Source organism: Siphateles boraxobius, unplaced genomic scaffold (genome assembly GCF_051911475.1).
Source record: "Siphateles boraxobius isolate OS27281-9 unplaced genomic scaffold, OSU_SipBor_1 3, whole genome shotgun sequence".
Classification (NCBI taxonomy): Eukaryota; Metazoa; Chordata; class Actinopteri; order Cypriniformes; family Leuciscidae; genus Siphateles; species Siphateles boraxobius.
The window spans coordinates 15,602,549-15,617,417 of NW_027508919.1; the positions used below are offsets into that span (position 1 = coordinate 15,602,549).

General features: G+C 38.6%; 3 protein-coding genes across 5 annotated transcripts in view; all 3 read left to right on the top strand.

Annotated features, from left to right (window-relative positions):
* Window positions 1–627: 627 nt before the first annotated feature.
* Window positions 628–6,640, top strand: asb5a (ankyrin repeat and SOCS box containing 5a). Its single transcript, XM_077247942.1, has 7 exons — window positions 628–929; window positions 3,171–3,250; window positions 3,476–3,583; window positions 3,941–4,094; window positions 4,235–4,369; window positions 5,282–5,473; window positions 5,581–6,640. The coding sequence occupies exons 1-7, from the start codon at window positions 725–727 to the stop codon at window positions 5,706–5,708; spliced, it is 1,002 nt and encodes a 333-aa protein (XP_077104057.1). The 5' UTR covers window positions 628–724; the 3' UTR covers window positions 5,709–6,640.
* A 2,866-nt stretch (window positions 6,641–9,506) lies between these two features.
* spata4 (spermatogenesis associated 4) lies at window positions 9,507–13,452 on the top strand. Of its 2 annotated transcripts, XR_013210370.1 has the most exons (7): window positions 9,507–9,710; window positions 10,025–10,154; window positions 10,320–10,438; window positions 10,736–10,956; window positions 11,085–11,237; window positions 12,519–12,541; window positions 13,280–13,452. XR_013210370.1 is itself a non-coding variant. In XM_077247971.1 (6 exons), the coding sequence occupies exons 1-5, from the start codon at window positions 9,610–9,612 to the stop codon at window positions 11,195–11,197; spliced, it is 684 nt and encodes a 227-aa protein (XP_077104086.1). In that variant the 5' UTR covers window positions 9,509–9,609; the 3' UTR covers window positions 11,198–11,237; window positions 13,280–13,452. The 2 variants fall into 2 exon arrangements, 1 of the variants encoding a protein (XP_077104086.1); XM_077247971.1 differs by lacking the exon at window positions 12,519–12,541 and having other exon boundaries at window positions 9,509–9,710.
* Window positions 11,207–14,869, top strand: part of gpm6aa (glycoprotein M6Aa) — a 34,746-nt gene continuing 31,083 nt past the window's right edge. The window contains exons 1-3 of one of the 2 annotated variants that reach the window (XM_077247969.1): window positions 11,207–11,237; window positions 12,519–12,541; window positions 13,280–13,348. The gene's annotated coding sequence lies outside the window, so the exon portion shown is untranslated. The remainder of the gene's footprint in view (window positions 11,238–12,518; window positions 12,542–13,279; window positions 13,349–14,869) is intronic. The other variant, XM_077247970.1, reaches the window with a different exon arrangement.

Sequence of the window (14,869 nt, forward strand, 5' to 3'; positions counted from 1 at the left end):
ATTAATTTGTTTTTACATTGTTAATATGATTATATAATAAGCAGCCTATATGTGAATAAATAAATAGGCCTATATTCAAATACATATTTCTTAGGGAAATGGCCTATTGGACATGCCATTACATTGAATAACGAGTTTTTACTCATATATTACATTTAGGATACATTTAGGCTATTACATACTCTAATACATTTAGGCTATTTTCACTGAATAAACGGATTGCTATTAAACTGATTGCTATTCCTTAGAAGCTAGCCAACCTCATCACAATTTATTCAGTGAAAAAAATGCTCTGTCAAGTGTACATGATCAATGTATTCACTTCTTGGGTTACTGCAAATCACTTCACTCAGCATGTTTGGCTGAAATAAACAGTGAAAAGAAGTTCAGTTATATTCAATTCAACTCAGAAGTGGTGGGCATTTGTGTGCAGGACAGGTCAAGACCCTCTCCTCTGTCCCCAGTGAGAAGATCCTTCTCATCACAGAGTCTCATCGTTGCCTTTTTTGGAGACCTGTCTTTAGTGTTCCATGGAAACAAAAAATAACAGCACAGTTGTGAATCCACACAGAATTTTCATTTTTGCAGAACTTTTCCTTTGAAACAATTGATATCCTAATCTACTTGAGCTGCAGTAAGGACCCAAGTGCATGGGGGGTGCTGTTGGGGTGGCATACAGCAGGTCACTCTGCTTATCCTGCCACAAAACATTCTTAAAACAGCCATGACAGAGACCACTGAGGAATACAGGCCATTCGCAGCACAGCTGTCCAATGTTTACCTCACCATCCTGGCCCTCTTCTGCTTCAAACTCTTCATAAGAATTACCCTTAATCTACTCACACACTTCTACATCATCAAAGGCAACCGGAATGAGGCTGCCAGGATTTCAGCTGAGTTCTATGAGAATGGTCAAGGCCAAGGGCATGGTAAGTAGAGCGCGTGCTTACATCACTGCTGTGGATTTCATTTCCTCTTGCCAGCATTTTGCCCTTATATGATGGCCTGCTTGCTAGAAGGATATACATAGAGCATGGGGAATATTATTATGGCACAATGGTTTTCCTGCAGTGTAGATTTATTTATTCATAATAGCTGTCATTGCATGTGATAAGGACCACAACAGGGAGTACCAGTTTACATTATGGTATTTTAGATATGCTTTTTAAACACTTCAGTTCACAAGGTATCATTTCTGCCTTACAAAGCACACACTTTCAGATTCATATTTGTGTGCTTTGCATCACAGCAGGCTACCTATGATCACATGACCACAGATCCAACATGCAACGTCAAGCACATTGAAGTTCACAAAGTATGCATGCAACCAAAGCACAGAAATGGCTGCCAGGCTGCTGTTTACAGTGTTGTATAAATAGAATTGAGGCCATGCACCCCCATCCCCTTTGACACAAGAAAGCAGTTATCATGAGCCTATCAAGCATTTGTGCAGCCAGACGTTTGTCTGCTAAAGTTTGAGTAGTGCAGTCGGGCTACAGCAGTGAGGGCCTTTGGTTTAAACAAGTAGTCTCGCAGAGGATCTCAGAAAACTGCTTCTCCAAGTTTAAGATCAGGGAGAGAGGAACAGAGATGGGGGATAGTCACAGGGGATTGCCGTAGTCTGGCATTTACTATAAGCAACTTAAGTAGGGCAACTGAGATAAAACAACAGACAGCTACAGTGACTCTTTTAAAGCATTTTTTTGAAGAAAATGATATAACGAGAAAACATTTTCCTGAAGGGACACAAGCTCTGTCAAAGTGGAAGTCTTGCTGAGCTGGTTAACCAGCCAAGGTTGGTGCTTTGAGATGTTTCGTGTGTACGTGGATTGATTTACAATATCCTGAGTGCAAAAGTGAGCTGTGTTCTTGAATTAATTGTTCTTGAATGTGAGACTAAAAGAAGGGAAATTGAAAGATACAGATAGTCAACAGAGAGTTGGTCCTATTTATGTTTTGTACTCGGAGGACAGTATTATACTATAGTTGAGTTCGTGATGAAGGGAGGTGACGATGATGATGATGACGTGTGGAATGCATCAGCAGTTATACTGGATATTGACTCAGGTGTGTACACACTAGCATATAAGCTTTTGTGATGTTGCTATATGTATGCAGAGAAAATCTAGAAAAATCCCACTTACATCTAAAAATAAACAGAAATTAATGTTTTAAAATAAAGAAACACAGTGACAGTATACTAACATTAAATATTAAAGGGTTAGTTCATACAAAAAAGAAAATTCTGTCAAAAATTTCTCAACCTCATGTCGTTCCAAATCCGTAAGACTTTCGTTCATCTTCGGAAAACAAATTAACACATTTTAAATGAAATCTGAGAGATATCTATCCCTTCATTAACAGCTACTGAATGCAACTACCACTTTGATGCTTCAAGAAGTTCATAAAGAGATCATAAAACTAATCCATATGAATTGAGCGGCTTAGACTAAATTGTCTGAAGAGACATGCACAATATCTTTATAGGATGAACAGATTGAATTTAGGCTTTTATTCACATATAAAAATTCATCAACACACAACTCAGTTGTGGTAAACAGAAGCTCAAACATGTTCGCTTGATGCACGAGAACCAATGAGGTTCATTCTCATGTGTTATGCAGCACGTTTGAGCTTCCGCAAGAACCAATGAGGTTTGTTCTCATGTGTCAAGCAGGTTAAGTTGAGATTTACATTCTCTGATCAATGTTTATATGTGAATAAAAGCCTAATTTGAATTTGTTCATTAAATAAAGCAATTGTGTCTCTTGAGAAAAAAAAAGCGGATTAAACCGCTCAATATGGATTAGTTTTGCGATCTCTTCATTAACTATTTGAAACGTCAAAGTGTCAGTTATGTAGCTGTCTATGGAGGACAGAAAGCTCTCAGAATTCATAAAAAATATCTTAATTTGTGTTCTGAAGATAAACGAAAATCTTACGAGTTTGGAACGACATGAGTGTGAGTAAATGACAGAATTTTCATTTTTGGGTGAACTAACCCTGTTATATATATATTTATGGTATTTATACCATGTAGTCACATAGAAAACACACACACGCACGCACGCACGCACGCACGCACGCACGCACACACACACACACACACACACACACACACACACACACACACACACACACACACACTCACTGTTTTTATCCTTCTCCAGGGTCCTGGGCAGATCGTTCCCCTCTTCATGATGCTGCCTGCCAAGGACGTCTGTTGGCCCTCAAGACCCTCATTGCTCAGGTCCAACTGTTAGATGAGAAATATGTACTTGTATTAATGTGTGTAGTATTTATACCATGTAGTCACATGCACTCTACTGGATTAATAAGGAAATACACATTTGGTGTAGAGGTGAACACTGCAATCCATAATGCACCTTAGTGAAAGGGCATTGCTGCCACCATCTGGAATAAATGAATCCTGCACATTCAAATGCAATATTCATTTCTCTTAATCTGTCCTCAGGGCCACAGCGTGAATGTGCTGACAATAGACCACATTAGCCCTCTTCATGAGGCATGCATAGGGAGCCATGTTGCCTGTGCCAGAACCCTGATAGATGCCGGAGCCAACGTTAGTCTCTGCAGGGCTGCTTGGTTACACTTTCATTTCAGAGGTCTTGATTAGCAATGGGCTAGGCTTCTTTTACTGAGTTTAGCATATTTGCTAAATATATTTCCTATGTTACTCTGAAATACAGAATATGTTTATTTATTTTAACTTATTTATGTTAAAATATATTTTATTGTATCAATTCATTTATGGTTTCTATAATACAGTAGCTTTTTTGTTATGTAGCCTAATAATTATGTTATTTTTTATCATTATATTATATTATTTGGTAGTAACTTAAACCATAAAATGTGCGATAAAGGTTTTTTTTTTCAGCATTTACGTCATTTCGTGAAACATGCTGTTCTGTGTGTTCAGGTAAATGTGACAACTATAGATGGTGTGACTCCATTGTTTCATGCCTGCTCAGCTGGCAGTTTGGCATGTCTAGAGCTACTCTTGCAGAGTGACGCCAGACCACATGCCCTGGTTATATTCCAGCCTTCACCCATCCATGAGGCAGTCAGCATGGGTGCGTATAAGATTGACATTAGAGTACCATAGTCCCACACAAATCAAAATTAGGGCTAATTTAGATTCTAATTAGCTGACTTCCTTATAGACTTGAAGTTTTTAATATGACTATGGTCTTTATATGGTCTCTTTCAAAAGGTCACAGCAAGTGTGTGGAGGCGCTGGTTGCATGGGGTGTGGATGTGGATTATGAAATCCCTCACATGGGCACCCCTCTCTACAGTGCTTGTCGGTGTAAGGAGTTCATATGTGCCCGTATGCTGCTTGATGGAGGTAAACATGTCAAAATTCACAGCTGTGCAGGCAAGTGCGGAAAAAACAAACAGCAGTTTTATGACAACCTGACAATGAGTAATTCATTTTTCAACTTTAGTGGAGAGTCAGTATGTCAGTATATTTATATGGACAATGCTGAAAGTAAATATAAAAGTGGAGTTCAGTAAGCGAGTCAGATGTTGATTTGATTTAGACGGAGTGTCAGCACTGGTTTAAACCAGTTAAGTGAAAACAGTTCATAAAAAAGGATCTTCTCTAAAGAGCCATTTGTTGCGAATCTTTTTATCTCATCACAGAATGTAAACTCACATTTACAACTCGAGTTCAAACAATCAATCAAACTTTATTTCAAACAAAGAAAGATCACCAATTAAATTTTGAAAATCAAAATAGATTATAAATAATGATGACAATGCTAATTAATACTGCATATAATTTTAAGATGCTTCATACAAGCCTAACTAAATAAGGTGTCTCTCACTTCCTCTAGGAATATAATGGCTGAATACAGCATCACTAAATGTTTTAGTTCTACTTTGTGTAACAACAAGAAGAGACGAATCGGACAATCTCAGGGGCCTTCCGCTTTATAGACTGATAGCATTTTTAAAAGGCATGGTGCAAATTTATGTATAGTGCCTTATAAACTAATCAAAGAATTTGAAAATCAATTTGAAAACTAACAGGTAAGGGGGTTAATATGATTTATTGTGCCATGCGTAGAGCTGAAGATTCATTGCAGAAGGTTAAACTAATATAACTATTATAGAAATTAAACACTTATAGGCCTATCTGTTTATTGTTTTAACCGATATATTGCCCGCTACTAGTTCACACAAAAAGTTAGGCTTAATATTCGTAAAATAATCCATACTGTACCAATATTTTACTGCATTTTCACCATCACAGGTGCAAATGTGCAGAAAGGCGCACATATGGAGACTCCTCTTCATGCAGCAGCCCAGAAAGACTGTGTAAGCTTAGTGAAGCTCCTGCTGGAATTTGGGGCAGATGTAAACGCACGCAACCTGGAGTATAAACGGCCCGTAGATGTTGCTCCTCCAGGGAGCTTTACAGAGGGCTTCCTGTTGATTTATGAAGGCGAGTTAAATGTGCAGCGGCATTATAGACTCAAAAGTCACTGATGTTTTGTTTTGACTTTTGCATGTTTTACTGCATACGCCCTTACCAGCTTGTTCCTTTTGCAGCGACACCCCGTTCTCTACGCCAGCTGTGCCGTCAGCAAATCAGGGAGAGTTTGGGACGTTCCCGACTACATCTTCTACCACAATTACCCCTTCCTAATGCTATAAAGAACTTTCTACAATATAGATGATCTCATTATGTTTACTGGCAGGCCATCTTAGTGTTATCGTATTGTTTGACTTAGTAGCCTAAATAATAGTTTTAAATAAAAGCTGTTTTACCCTTTTCCATTTAATAATAATCTTTGTGGCCTGATTTGACAAGAAGCCAGTGATGTTCATAAATACTTAGATAATGATACATCATCTTGTTTATCTTACTTTAACTTTTTCCACTTTAAACTATCTAATTCCAATGAGTGTCCCTTTAGTCACCATGAAATAAAAATGGAAAATTCTTATTTTTTTTATAGAATATTGCAGCATTTATTATAAATGATTTATTCGTACACATTATTGTTTAACTTTTTTAATTCATAACCAGACTCAACCCTGCTTAGCTTCAGTGGGCGACCGGTCTTTGGCTAAAGGGTGATATGGCTGCTGGCTTAATGTGCTGTCTCAATTTCAGCCATAAATGAATAATAAATGTTTGCTATTATGTTCAGTACCTGTCTAGCGATGTATGTTTATGCTGACGTATGTATGTTTTATGCTTTATGTTTATGTTATGTTTATTTTTTTTTAAATAATAGTTTGTATTATAAAAACATTTATCACATGTCATTGTGTGAGTTGTCTCGCTTTAGAACTTTCGTTAGTGAGCATCGATGTTTCTTGGTTTTCACAGTGCATTGTGGGACTTTTTAAGGAGAGAACATTTCAGGGCACTAGGAAGGATTTTGTAATTGAGACAGCCATGATAATGGCCATCTCCCTGATCAGTGCAATGTCTACTGAACTAGGGAGCTGATTGGGAGGCACCAATCACATGAGACTGTAACAGTATTCTGAAGCATGTGATGTGTTCTTCTGATGTAATATGATGTAATAAGTTACCCGTGTACATGCTATTTGTTGATAATAAAGCATTAAAAAAAGACTGCAGCAATAGAAAAACACAGAAGTCCCATCCTACATATTTTTTTCTTGTTCTGAAGCCATTTTAGTTGGGTATACGACACAATAGGGGGGGAAAAGACTATTGCAACTTCCATTGCATGCCGTCTTTAAAAAAGAAAGGCATAGCGAGCAGAGCCTGATCGTCTAGCTATAGGTGTTGAACTCTGAGCCAGTCACATGCACAGCCATTATTTGGGTCCAAACAAAATAAACCTGCACAAAGAATCATGGGAGAAAAGTGTCCGTCTAGTGTTCCAGTGTTTCTACCCTGCTAACTTTTTCATTTCCAAAGAGCCCTTCGAAGTGACCAGTTTTGAGCACTTTGGTTTGAAACGACCCTTCAATATTGAGGCAATGATTGTTCTGACTCAGAAGTGCCCTTCAGAGGTGGATTTATTATGTTTGGAAATTGGAACGCAGCCCATCAATAGACCATATACAGAGCAGTGCCATGACAGGTATGAGGGATAGACATGTGCTGCGTCCCAGTTCGCCTACTTATACTATGTCCTAAAAGTATGCATCATGTCACCATAAACTGGCATGTCAATCATCTTGTCACAGTTAAAATCCTCCACATTTTATTTAATTTAATTTCCTACCGTACTGGAGAGAAAAGAAGTTGCAGGTGCACTGTTTTCAATGGCATCCAGTGGTGTAACTTTGTTTTAAAAAGTGGGTGGGACAGGTGTGTGTGGGGTAGGCTACAATAACATTACGATGTCCAGCAATCGATTTAAATAGTACATTGGGTTATATTGATTGTATAATGAGATCTTATATATGTTGTTAGTGCCGAGAATCTTGCCGTGAATAAATACATAGATCAGACTATTAACGTATAGGCTAATGGTCTAACGGCAGTAGGCTACTTTTGCCAAGCGTGTCAGAGGTTCGGATTCTAATCCGCACTATTTTTTTTTCTCATCAAAACCGATTATGTTTATCAGTGATTTTATATCAAGCAGAGACACGATTGTGTGCATTTTGTTTTGTGATTCCACCAGAACGAATAGAGAAATCTCTGCGGATTGCAGATTGAAACCATAGACTGTAAAAAAAGATGGACGACGCCCCTTCGCTCTCTTCCATTGTCGAGAAGTGAAGCCGCCTTTGTACTGATATGGCGCTGACATCTTGGGCTTGAGTCTGCGCAGTTGCGATTTCGGGACCAGACACACGCAGTAGTGAGCAGGAAGTAAAGCCGCAAAATCAACGTCCCGCCCTCACTCTCGCTGAATCAATGACAAGCACACGCCTCGGCTACAGAACATCCCATTATGTCGGTGTGAAATAATTAATTATAGAAATTTAGATATTAAATTTAAAGCCAATCTCCTCAGTCCTCCAAAGATCCCGAAAAAAAGTATGTTGTTGCTTCAGTGACTACTTTGCTCAGAGAACCTGTCAATCACAGCTGTCAGTCATGTACGCCACAGCGCAGTTTTTATAGCATCAAATAACTAAAAACAAACACTTGACATTACATCAGCGTGATAAAAACTACAGTAAATGGCAGAGACTATCTTTGGAAAAAAGATATGTGACGTGTAATTTAATTGTTTAGTTGGTCTCACGTCCCGTTGAATAACATGGGGAGGGGGGGTTTATGAGCTATACTAGCACCGGTCACCGGGGGGCGATCGAGACGCTTCGGCTTCACTTTTCAGGGCTTTTGCGGCACGCTTGATTGAAACGGATTGAAGCGCGCGACAGCGCGTCCGAAAACAGTCTGGGGCGTGTGCGCGAGCCACAAGAGAACACTGATTTGGCTGAAACGAGATCGCACTTTGATCACTCGATTTAAAAAACAACACATTTCAGCGCTAGATCGTCTCTTATTTAACAAACGAACGAAACGAATGCTCAGCTAGTTAACTGCATGTTTTATTTACATTTATTTGTATTAGTGCCGCGAAATGTTTCAAAAGTGGTGAGGGCAATATCGACCTGCCAAAAAGTGATGGGGACCATACCCGCAAATTACGCATATGATGGCATCCGCTGTAAAAAGCTGTGTAAAGCTCCTAAGTCACTTATAATTTTCCATACCTCATATTTTGTGTTTTTTTCTTCTTCAGTGTTTCGTCATCAGAACAATCCAAAAACACAATACAAGTGTGTCTACACCTGTGTCCCACATGTTGAAAAGAGTATGCCAGAAGTCCCCGGATGGTACTACTTCCAGTGGATTTTCGAAGTGTGGATACGTGCTCACTTCAGTATGTGAGTTACAGCTTTGGAGGAGGATCCAGTTCAGAACTACAGTCGCGAGTAAAAAGTGTTCAAAAAACTACAAAACATGGCGGATGTGCGACCGTCGGTAGAGAGGTTAAGATAAGGGTTTTTTGAGTGACTAATAATCAACATTTAAGCTGAGAAAAATATTTATGTAAGTTAATGTTATCCGGGTAATATCTCATTTCCAACAAAACCGTGAACTTTTATAAAGATCCGTTTGGATAATAACTTGAAAATGAGAAGAGTCTCCGCACGAAAGACCCGTGGCTGCAGATCAACGTTCTGCATTTCTCTCCGATACAGTAGGACATGAAATTAAATGAAATGTGGAGGATTTTATCTTTGACAAGATGATTGACAGGTCCGTTTACGTGACAGGATGCGTCTAAATGTAAGCGACAGAGAGTTAAAGACGGAATTGTATGACGTGATAGCATCTCCCAAAGCACACTCAAAATTACTTTTTCTTCACAAAAAGAGTACATACTTTTAGCGCGTAGTAGCAGGCTAAAACTGACATGTCGCTCTCCTTCCCTTTAAAAAATCAAAGATGGCGCTACTGCGGTCAAGTGGGCCGCGCGTTGATAGATCTGCCAGCAGGTGGCAGCACATCAACTTCAGCGCGTGTCCTCGGGCTTGTTTCCATGCAACTGTAAACAATGAAAACGTAGGGGGGTGTTCTCTTCCCCTAACAAACTAATCGTGTCGTTCGTTGCCCTTACTAAAGAAATGGCCTATTCACAGTCGCCCAAGAAGGCTGGTATACCACGAGAGGTTTTGAAATGGCTGCAAAGTCTTGATTTAACGTTTTTTCCAAAAAACGTGCGCAGGTGAGTTAACGTACGTTGGAGAAGATAACGGCATCTCTGCAGTCGCACAAGCTTGAACAATTTAGTGGATCTCGATGTATCTGCACATAAAATCTTAAATATGTCATGTCGTTTGTTAGTTTATATTTCTAATCAAGTATAACTCATAATTTCAGCTCTATTTGCTGTTTAGTCAACTTCCGGATATTTTTTGAACTACTGGTATTAAACACTTGGTTTTATGAAGGACAAATTTGAATAAAAAATAAACTTATGAATTACCATTAAGGATGAAATCTGCTATACACTTTCCTTGCTCTCTTTTTTGACCAAAGAGACTTTTCCAACGGATACCTTGTGGCGGAAATATTTTCCTGGTATTTCCCAGAGGATTTTCATATGCACTCATATGAAAATGGAACTTCCATGGCTACCAAACAATCAAACTGGTCCCAGATTGAGAAAGTGAGTTTTATACCCTACAGAAATGACCACCAAATGACATGAAAATAATTGTTAGCCTAATTTAAATTGTATTCATATTTTTTGATATGTCTATTATGCTTCAGCTTTTTTTTCCTTAAAATATTCCAGTTTAATAAAGGTCTAGCCTTTTTGGTTGTTTAAAAGTTTCTTGTGAAGCAACACATCAGTCTCATGAAGGAGATCATAGATGGCACAATCCACTGTAAACCTGGAGCTGCAGAGCTTCTTGTGCAGGAGATTTACAGCATTCTGACCAACAGAAGGTGAGATTTCCTATTTACTTTCAGATTTCAGATTATGTAAACCAAATGATAGCCAAACATTTTTGCCATTGTTGTTGAAAACTCACATTTTGTTTTTCTCAATTCTGGTATATAAAGCCAACTTCTCATGATATAATCCATTTCCGATGGATAAAAATACATGCTTAAAGTGTGTAATATAAACATGCAAATTGGCTTGCAGCCATAATTTCGTAATGAGTCATATATGCTTCAAAGGCCAAGGACTAATTAATGTCACACCTTGTCTTTATTTGGCTTGTTTTATGCTTCCTGTAGGATCCAAACCATCCAGAGGGTGGAGCAAGGCTTCACAGACAAGGCTTATCAAGACCAGTTGCCCATGGTGGCTCGTTCAACAGCCTCAATGGCCATAAAGAGCAACTTGAGACTCAGTGAGGTTATAGCTGAACCAAACATCATCACCAACCAGTGCAAGGTCCTTGCAATCATACACAGGCACATAGAACAGAGAAAAGAGGAGAGAACCCTAGACCCAAGTGAGTAACACTCGTTGACTCATTTCTGTTTGCCTCAAGATGTGTGTCTCGTGTGATGATGTTATTGTATAGTTCATGTCATATTTTCAGTAAACAGTACATTGAATTGTCTGTGTACTTCTTGATAGGACGTTTCGATGTTAAGCCCACTCTTGGAGAACAGGCTGTCAGATTGTCTCCACTGTTAGCCCACAAGAGCGAGCCAAACCTGCTGATGAACACCAGTCAAGCAGCTTGTTAAGTGCCTGGCCCTGCATTCCCAACAGAAGGATGAGATATACGTAAGCCAAAAGACTTAATCAAGGTTCCTCAAATCCAGTCCTGAAGGGCCACTGCCTTACAGAGTTTAGCTCAAACTCTAAAAACTCACCTACCTGTGGCTGTGTTCGCAATCGCCCCCTATACCCTCATTCAATATTCCCTACATTACTCCACTAATATAGTCCACTTGAAGGAGTGAATGAATTCAGCTGTGGGTGCCATCTTCAGGTCAGACGTGGGAACTCATTCGGCACGACCCTTACAATGCATTTTGAGTATTCTCTAGCCGTTGAGTGTATGGCCCTGTCCCAAATGGCACACTTATGCACTTACGGTCTTGTGGGCAAAGTCCATGAGACTGTAGGGTGTCCCATTTGTCATTTTAGGTTTCAGAAGGGTTGCCTTCAGACCCCCTTTGCACCCTCGATTCGCACTTTTGTCAGAGCCAGCACTGAAGCGAGCTCCGCAGCAGACTTCCAGGAAAACCCTTGAAGACAGCCATATTTACAAATAGGTATTTGAAAAGTGCTTGACTTATTTAAATACAATATATGAGAAACTTAATTTTTTCGAAAAAGCACAAATGCTATCTTTTAGTGCAAAATGAACACTGCAGCCCATCTGACAAACCCCCATCAGACCTTTTCTCAATACAAAGTACACCAACATTATAATATAAAATATGATTTATTGAACAATAATAGATTATAAGCTTTGTATTTAATATATATTATTTAATACATTGCAAGTTGTATTTTGGATACCTTATATCGTTAATTTTGAGTAAAATAAATGTTTGATAAGTGCGATCTCTGGTTGCAGTCTTTGAAAACCAAAAAAGTAGTGCTTAAAGTCCTTGAAAGTCCTGGAATTTCGTTTTACCGTATCTGTACGAACCCTGTCTTCCCTATTTAAGGGTAGAGGGGTGATTTCGGACACAGCCTGTGATTTTCCAGGGATCCTGAAGACCTCGATTAGTTTGCTCGGGTTTGTTTGATCAGGGTTTGAGCTAAACTCTGCAGGGCATTGGCCCTCCAGGGCAAGATTTGAGGAACCAGTTGCTGCGTCCGAAACGGCGTACTATCTTGAGTAGGTACTCATTTTCAATAAGTAATTACTTCAGAACCGCTAAAAAGGTATGTTCTATTATGAGTTCTTTATGAGTACTGTGAATTTGGACATACTACTATTGTCACCTACTGTTTTCAGCCTACTAGGGAGGTATGCTGTTTCGGATGTAGCCCTGGTCTAAATACTTAATTTAAACAAACCATGTTGTTTTTCATGTTTTGTTTTTACAGAGCAGAGTCACAAGCAGTGTTGGGTAAGCTTTGCAAAAATTTTAGCTAGCAAAGCTACTAAAGCTAGTTCTACCCTTTAGAGAAAGTAGCTATACTATAAACTATTGTACATGGCAAAATATTTCAGACCATTTTGCTTACCCGTTTGATTAATTGAAATGAAAGCACTCAAAAGAGTCATTTATTTGCACTAGTTATGATTTAAAACAGGCAGTCTCAAAATACATGAATGATTGCTGAAATATTGTGTGAGAATTTGATATTGTAGAGAGTGTAAGTGTTATCGGACTACTTAAATAAAATAGCTTCTCTGTTGAGCAGTTAGTTTCTAATGGTTTAAAACATTTGTATGGAGAAATGTCATTAGACTAATCTACAAATAATTGATTATGGTGGTAGCAACACTGATGCCCAACAGTGTTGCTAATGTTAACTAAAACAATTACAATTTGTTTTCATTAGCTGAAATAAAACATTAATATTAGATGAAAATTAAATAGAAATGTTTCTACTGAAATAAAATGTTTTAAGTTAAATTGCTAAATTACTAAAACTAAAACATTAAAATAAATTAAAGCTAGAAATTAAAAAAAAAACAATAAACATGATAAAAGCACACAATGAAAAGATAAAAGCTAATTAATAAATACTATAATAGTGCATAATACTATACATTTGAGACCAGGGTTGGGCAGCAGAATTTTTTGTTGTTGTTGTATTTATCTGTATTGTATTAAGGGAATGTTTGTGTTTTTGTGCAGGTTTAGTGGCGTCTGGATTGGAAGCAAATGTTTTGTGGATATTGGAGGCAAATAATGAGACTGTTTAAGGTAGATGTCCAACGAAGGTCTTCAAAGCACATTCAAAATGAGGCCCTAGATATCGGAGCACAAGATTCATTCCCACAATAAAAAAAATGTCTAACAAGCATACACATCAGTGTGCATGCTGCTTTTGTTGTCAGTGCTTGAACAGAACGCATCTAAAAAAAAAAAGTTGATCAAGTTCTAAAGGCTTGTTCAGTTTGGCATTGGATTTGAATTTTCTACATTGGAATAGCTTCACCATATGGGTCAACAAATCCATTGTGATTTACTTATAAATATACAGTGCTTCAAACTTTTCATATTTTTCAGAAGAACTGATGTGCATTAATTTGTTAAAGGAATAGTTCAACCAAAACCTTTTTTTATTTATTTCATTGATTCATAAATATTTTTTTTCTTTAGAAGGCAAAAGTAGTAGTACAATATGTAAAAAAAAAACATATATACAAGTCCTTCTCAAAAAAGTAGCATATTGTGATAAAGTTCATTATTTTCCATAATGTAATGATAAAAATTTAACTTTCATATATTTTAGATTCATTGCACACCAACTGAAATATTTCAGGTCTTTTATTGTTTTTTTTATACTGATGATTTTGGCATACAGCTCATGAAAACCCAAAATTCAAAAAAATTAGCATATTTCATCCGACCAATAAAATAAGTGTTTTTAATACAAAAAAAGTCAACCTTCAAATAATTATGTTCAGTTATGCACTCAATACTTGGTCGGGAATCCTTTTGCAGAAATGACTGCTTCAATGCGGCGTGGCATGGAAGCAATCAGCCTGTGGCACTGCTGAGGTGTTATGGAGGCCCAGGATGCTTCGATAGCAGCCTTAAGCTCATCCAGAGTGTTGGGTCTTGCGTCTCTCAACTTTCTCTTCACAATATCCCACAGATTCTCTATGGGGTTCAGGTCAGGAGAGTTGGTAGGCCAATTGAGCACAGTAATACCATGGTCAGTAAACCATTTACCAGTGGTTTTGGCACTGTGAGCAGGTGCCAGGTCGTGCTGAAAAATGAAATCTTCATCTCCATAAAGCTTTTCAGCAGATGGAAGCATGAAGTGCTCCAAAATCTCCTGATAGCTAGCTGCATTGACCCTGCCCTTGATAAAACACAGTGGACCAACACCAGCAGCTGACTGGGGGTGCTTGACACTGGACTTCAGGCATTTTGGCATTTCCTTCTCCCCAGTCTTCCTCCAGACTCTGGCACCTTGATTTCCGAATGACATGCAAAATTTGCTTTCATCCGAAAAAAGTACTCTGGACCACTGAGCAACAGTCCAGTGTTGCTTCTCTGTAGCCCAGGTCAGGCGCTTCTGCCGCTGTTTCTGGTTCAAAAGTGGCTTGACCTGGGGAATGGGGCACCTGTAGCCCATTTCCTGCACACGCCTGTGCACGGTGGCTCTGGATGTTTCTACTCCAGACTCAGTCCACTGCTTCCGCAGGTCCCACAAGGTCTGGAATCGGTCCTTCTCCACAATCTTCCTCAGGGTCCGGTCACCTCTTCTCGTTG

Coding starts and splice junctions, on each gene's coding strand:
- spata4 (XM_077247971.1), top strand. CDS start 9,610: ATGGCCTATTCACAGTCGCCCAAGAAGGCTGGTATACCACGAGAGGTT. Junction 9,711..10,024: donor TTTCCAAAAAACGTGCGCAG/GTGAGTTAACGT, acceptor TTTTGACCAAAG/AGACTTTTCCAACGGATACC. Junction 10,439..10,735: donor AGCATTCTGACCAACAGAAG/GTGAGATTTCCT, acceptor TGCTTCCTGTAG/GATCCAAACCATCCAGAGGG.
- asb5a (XM_077247942.1), top strand. CDS start 725: ATGACAGAGACCACTGAGGAATACAGGCCATTCGCAGCACAGCTGTCC. Junction 3,251..3,475: donor TCAAGACCCTCATTGCTCAG/GTCCAACTGTTA, acceptor ATCTGTCCTCAG/GGCCACAGCGTGAATGTGCT. Junction 3,584..3,940: donor TGATAGATGCCGGAGCCAAC/GTTAGTCTCTGC, acceptor CTGTGTGTTCAG/GTAAATGTGACAACTATAGA.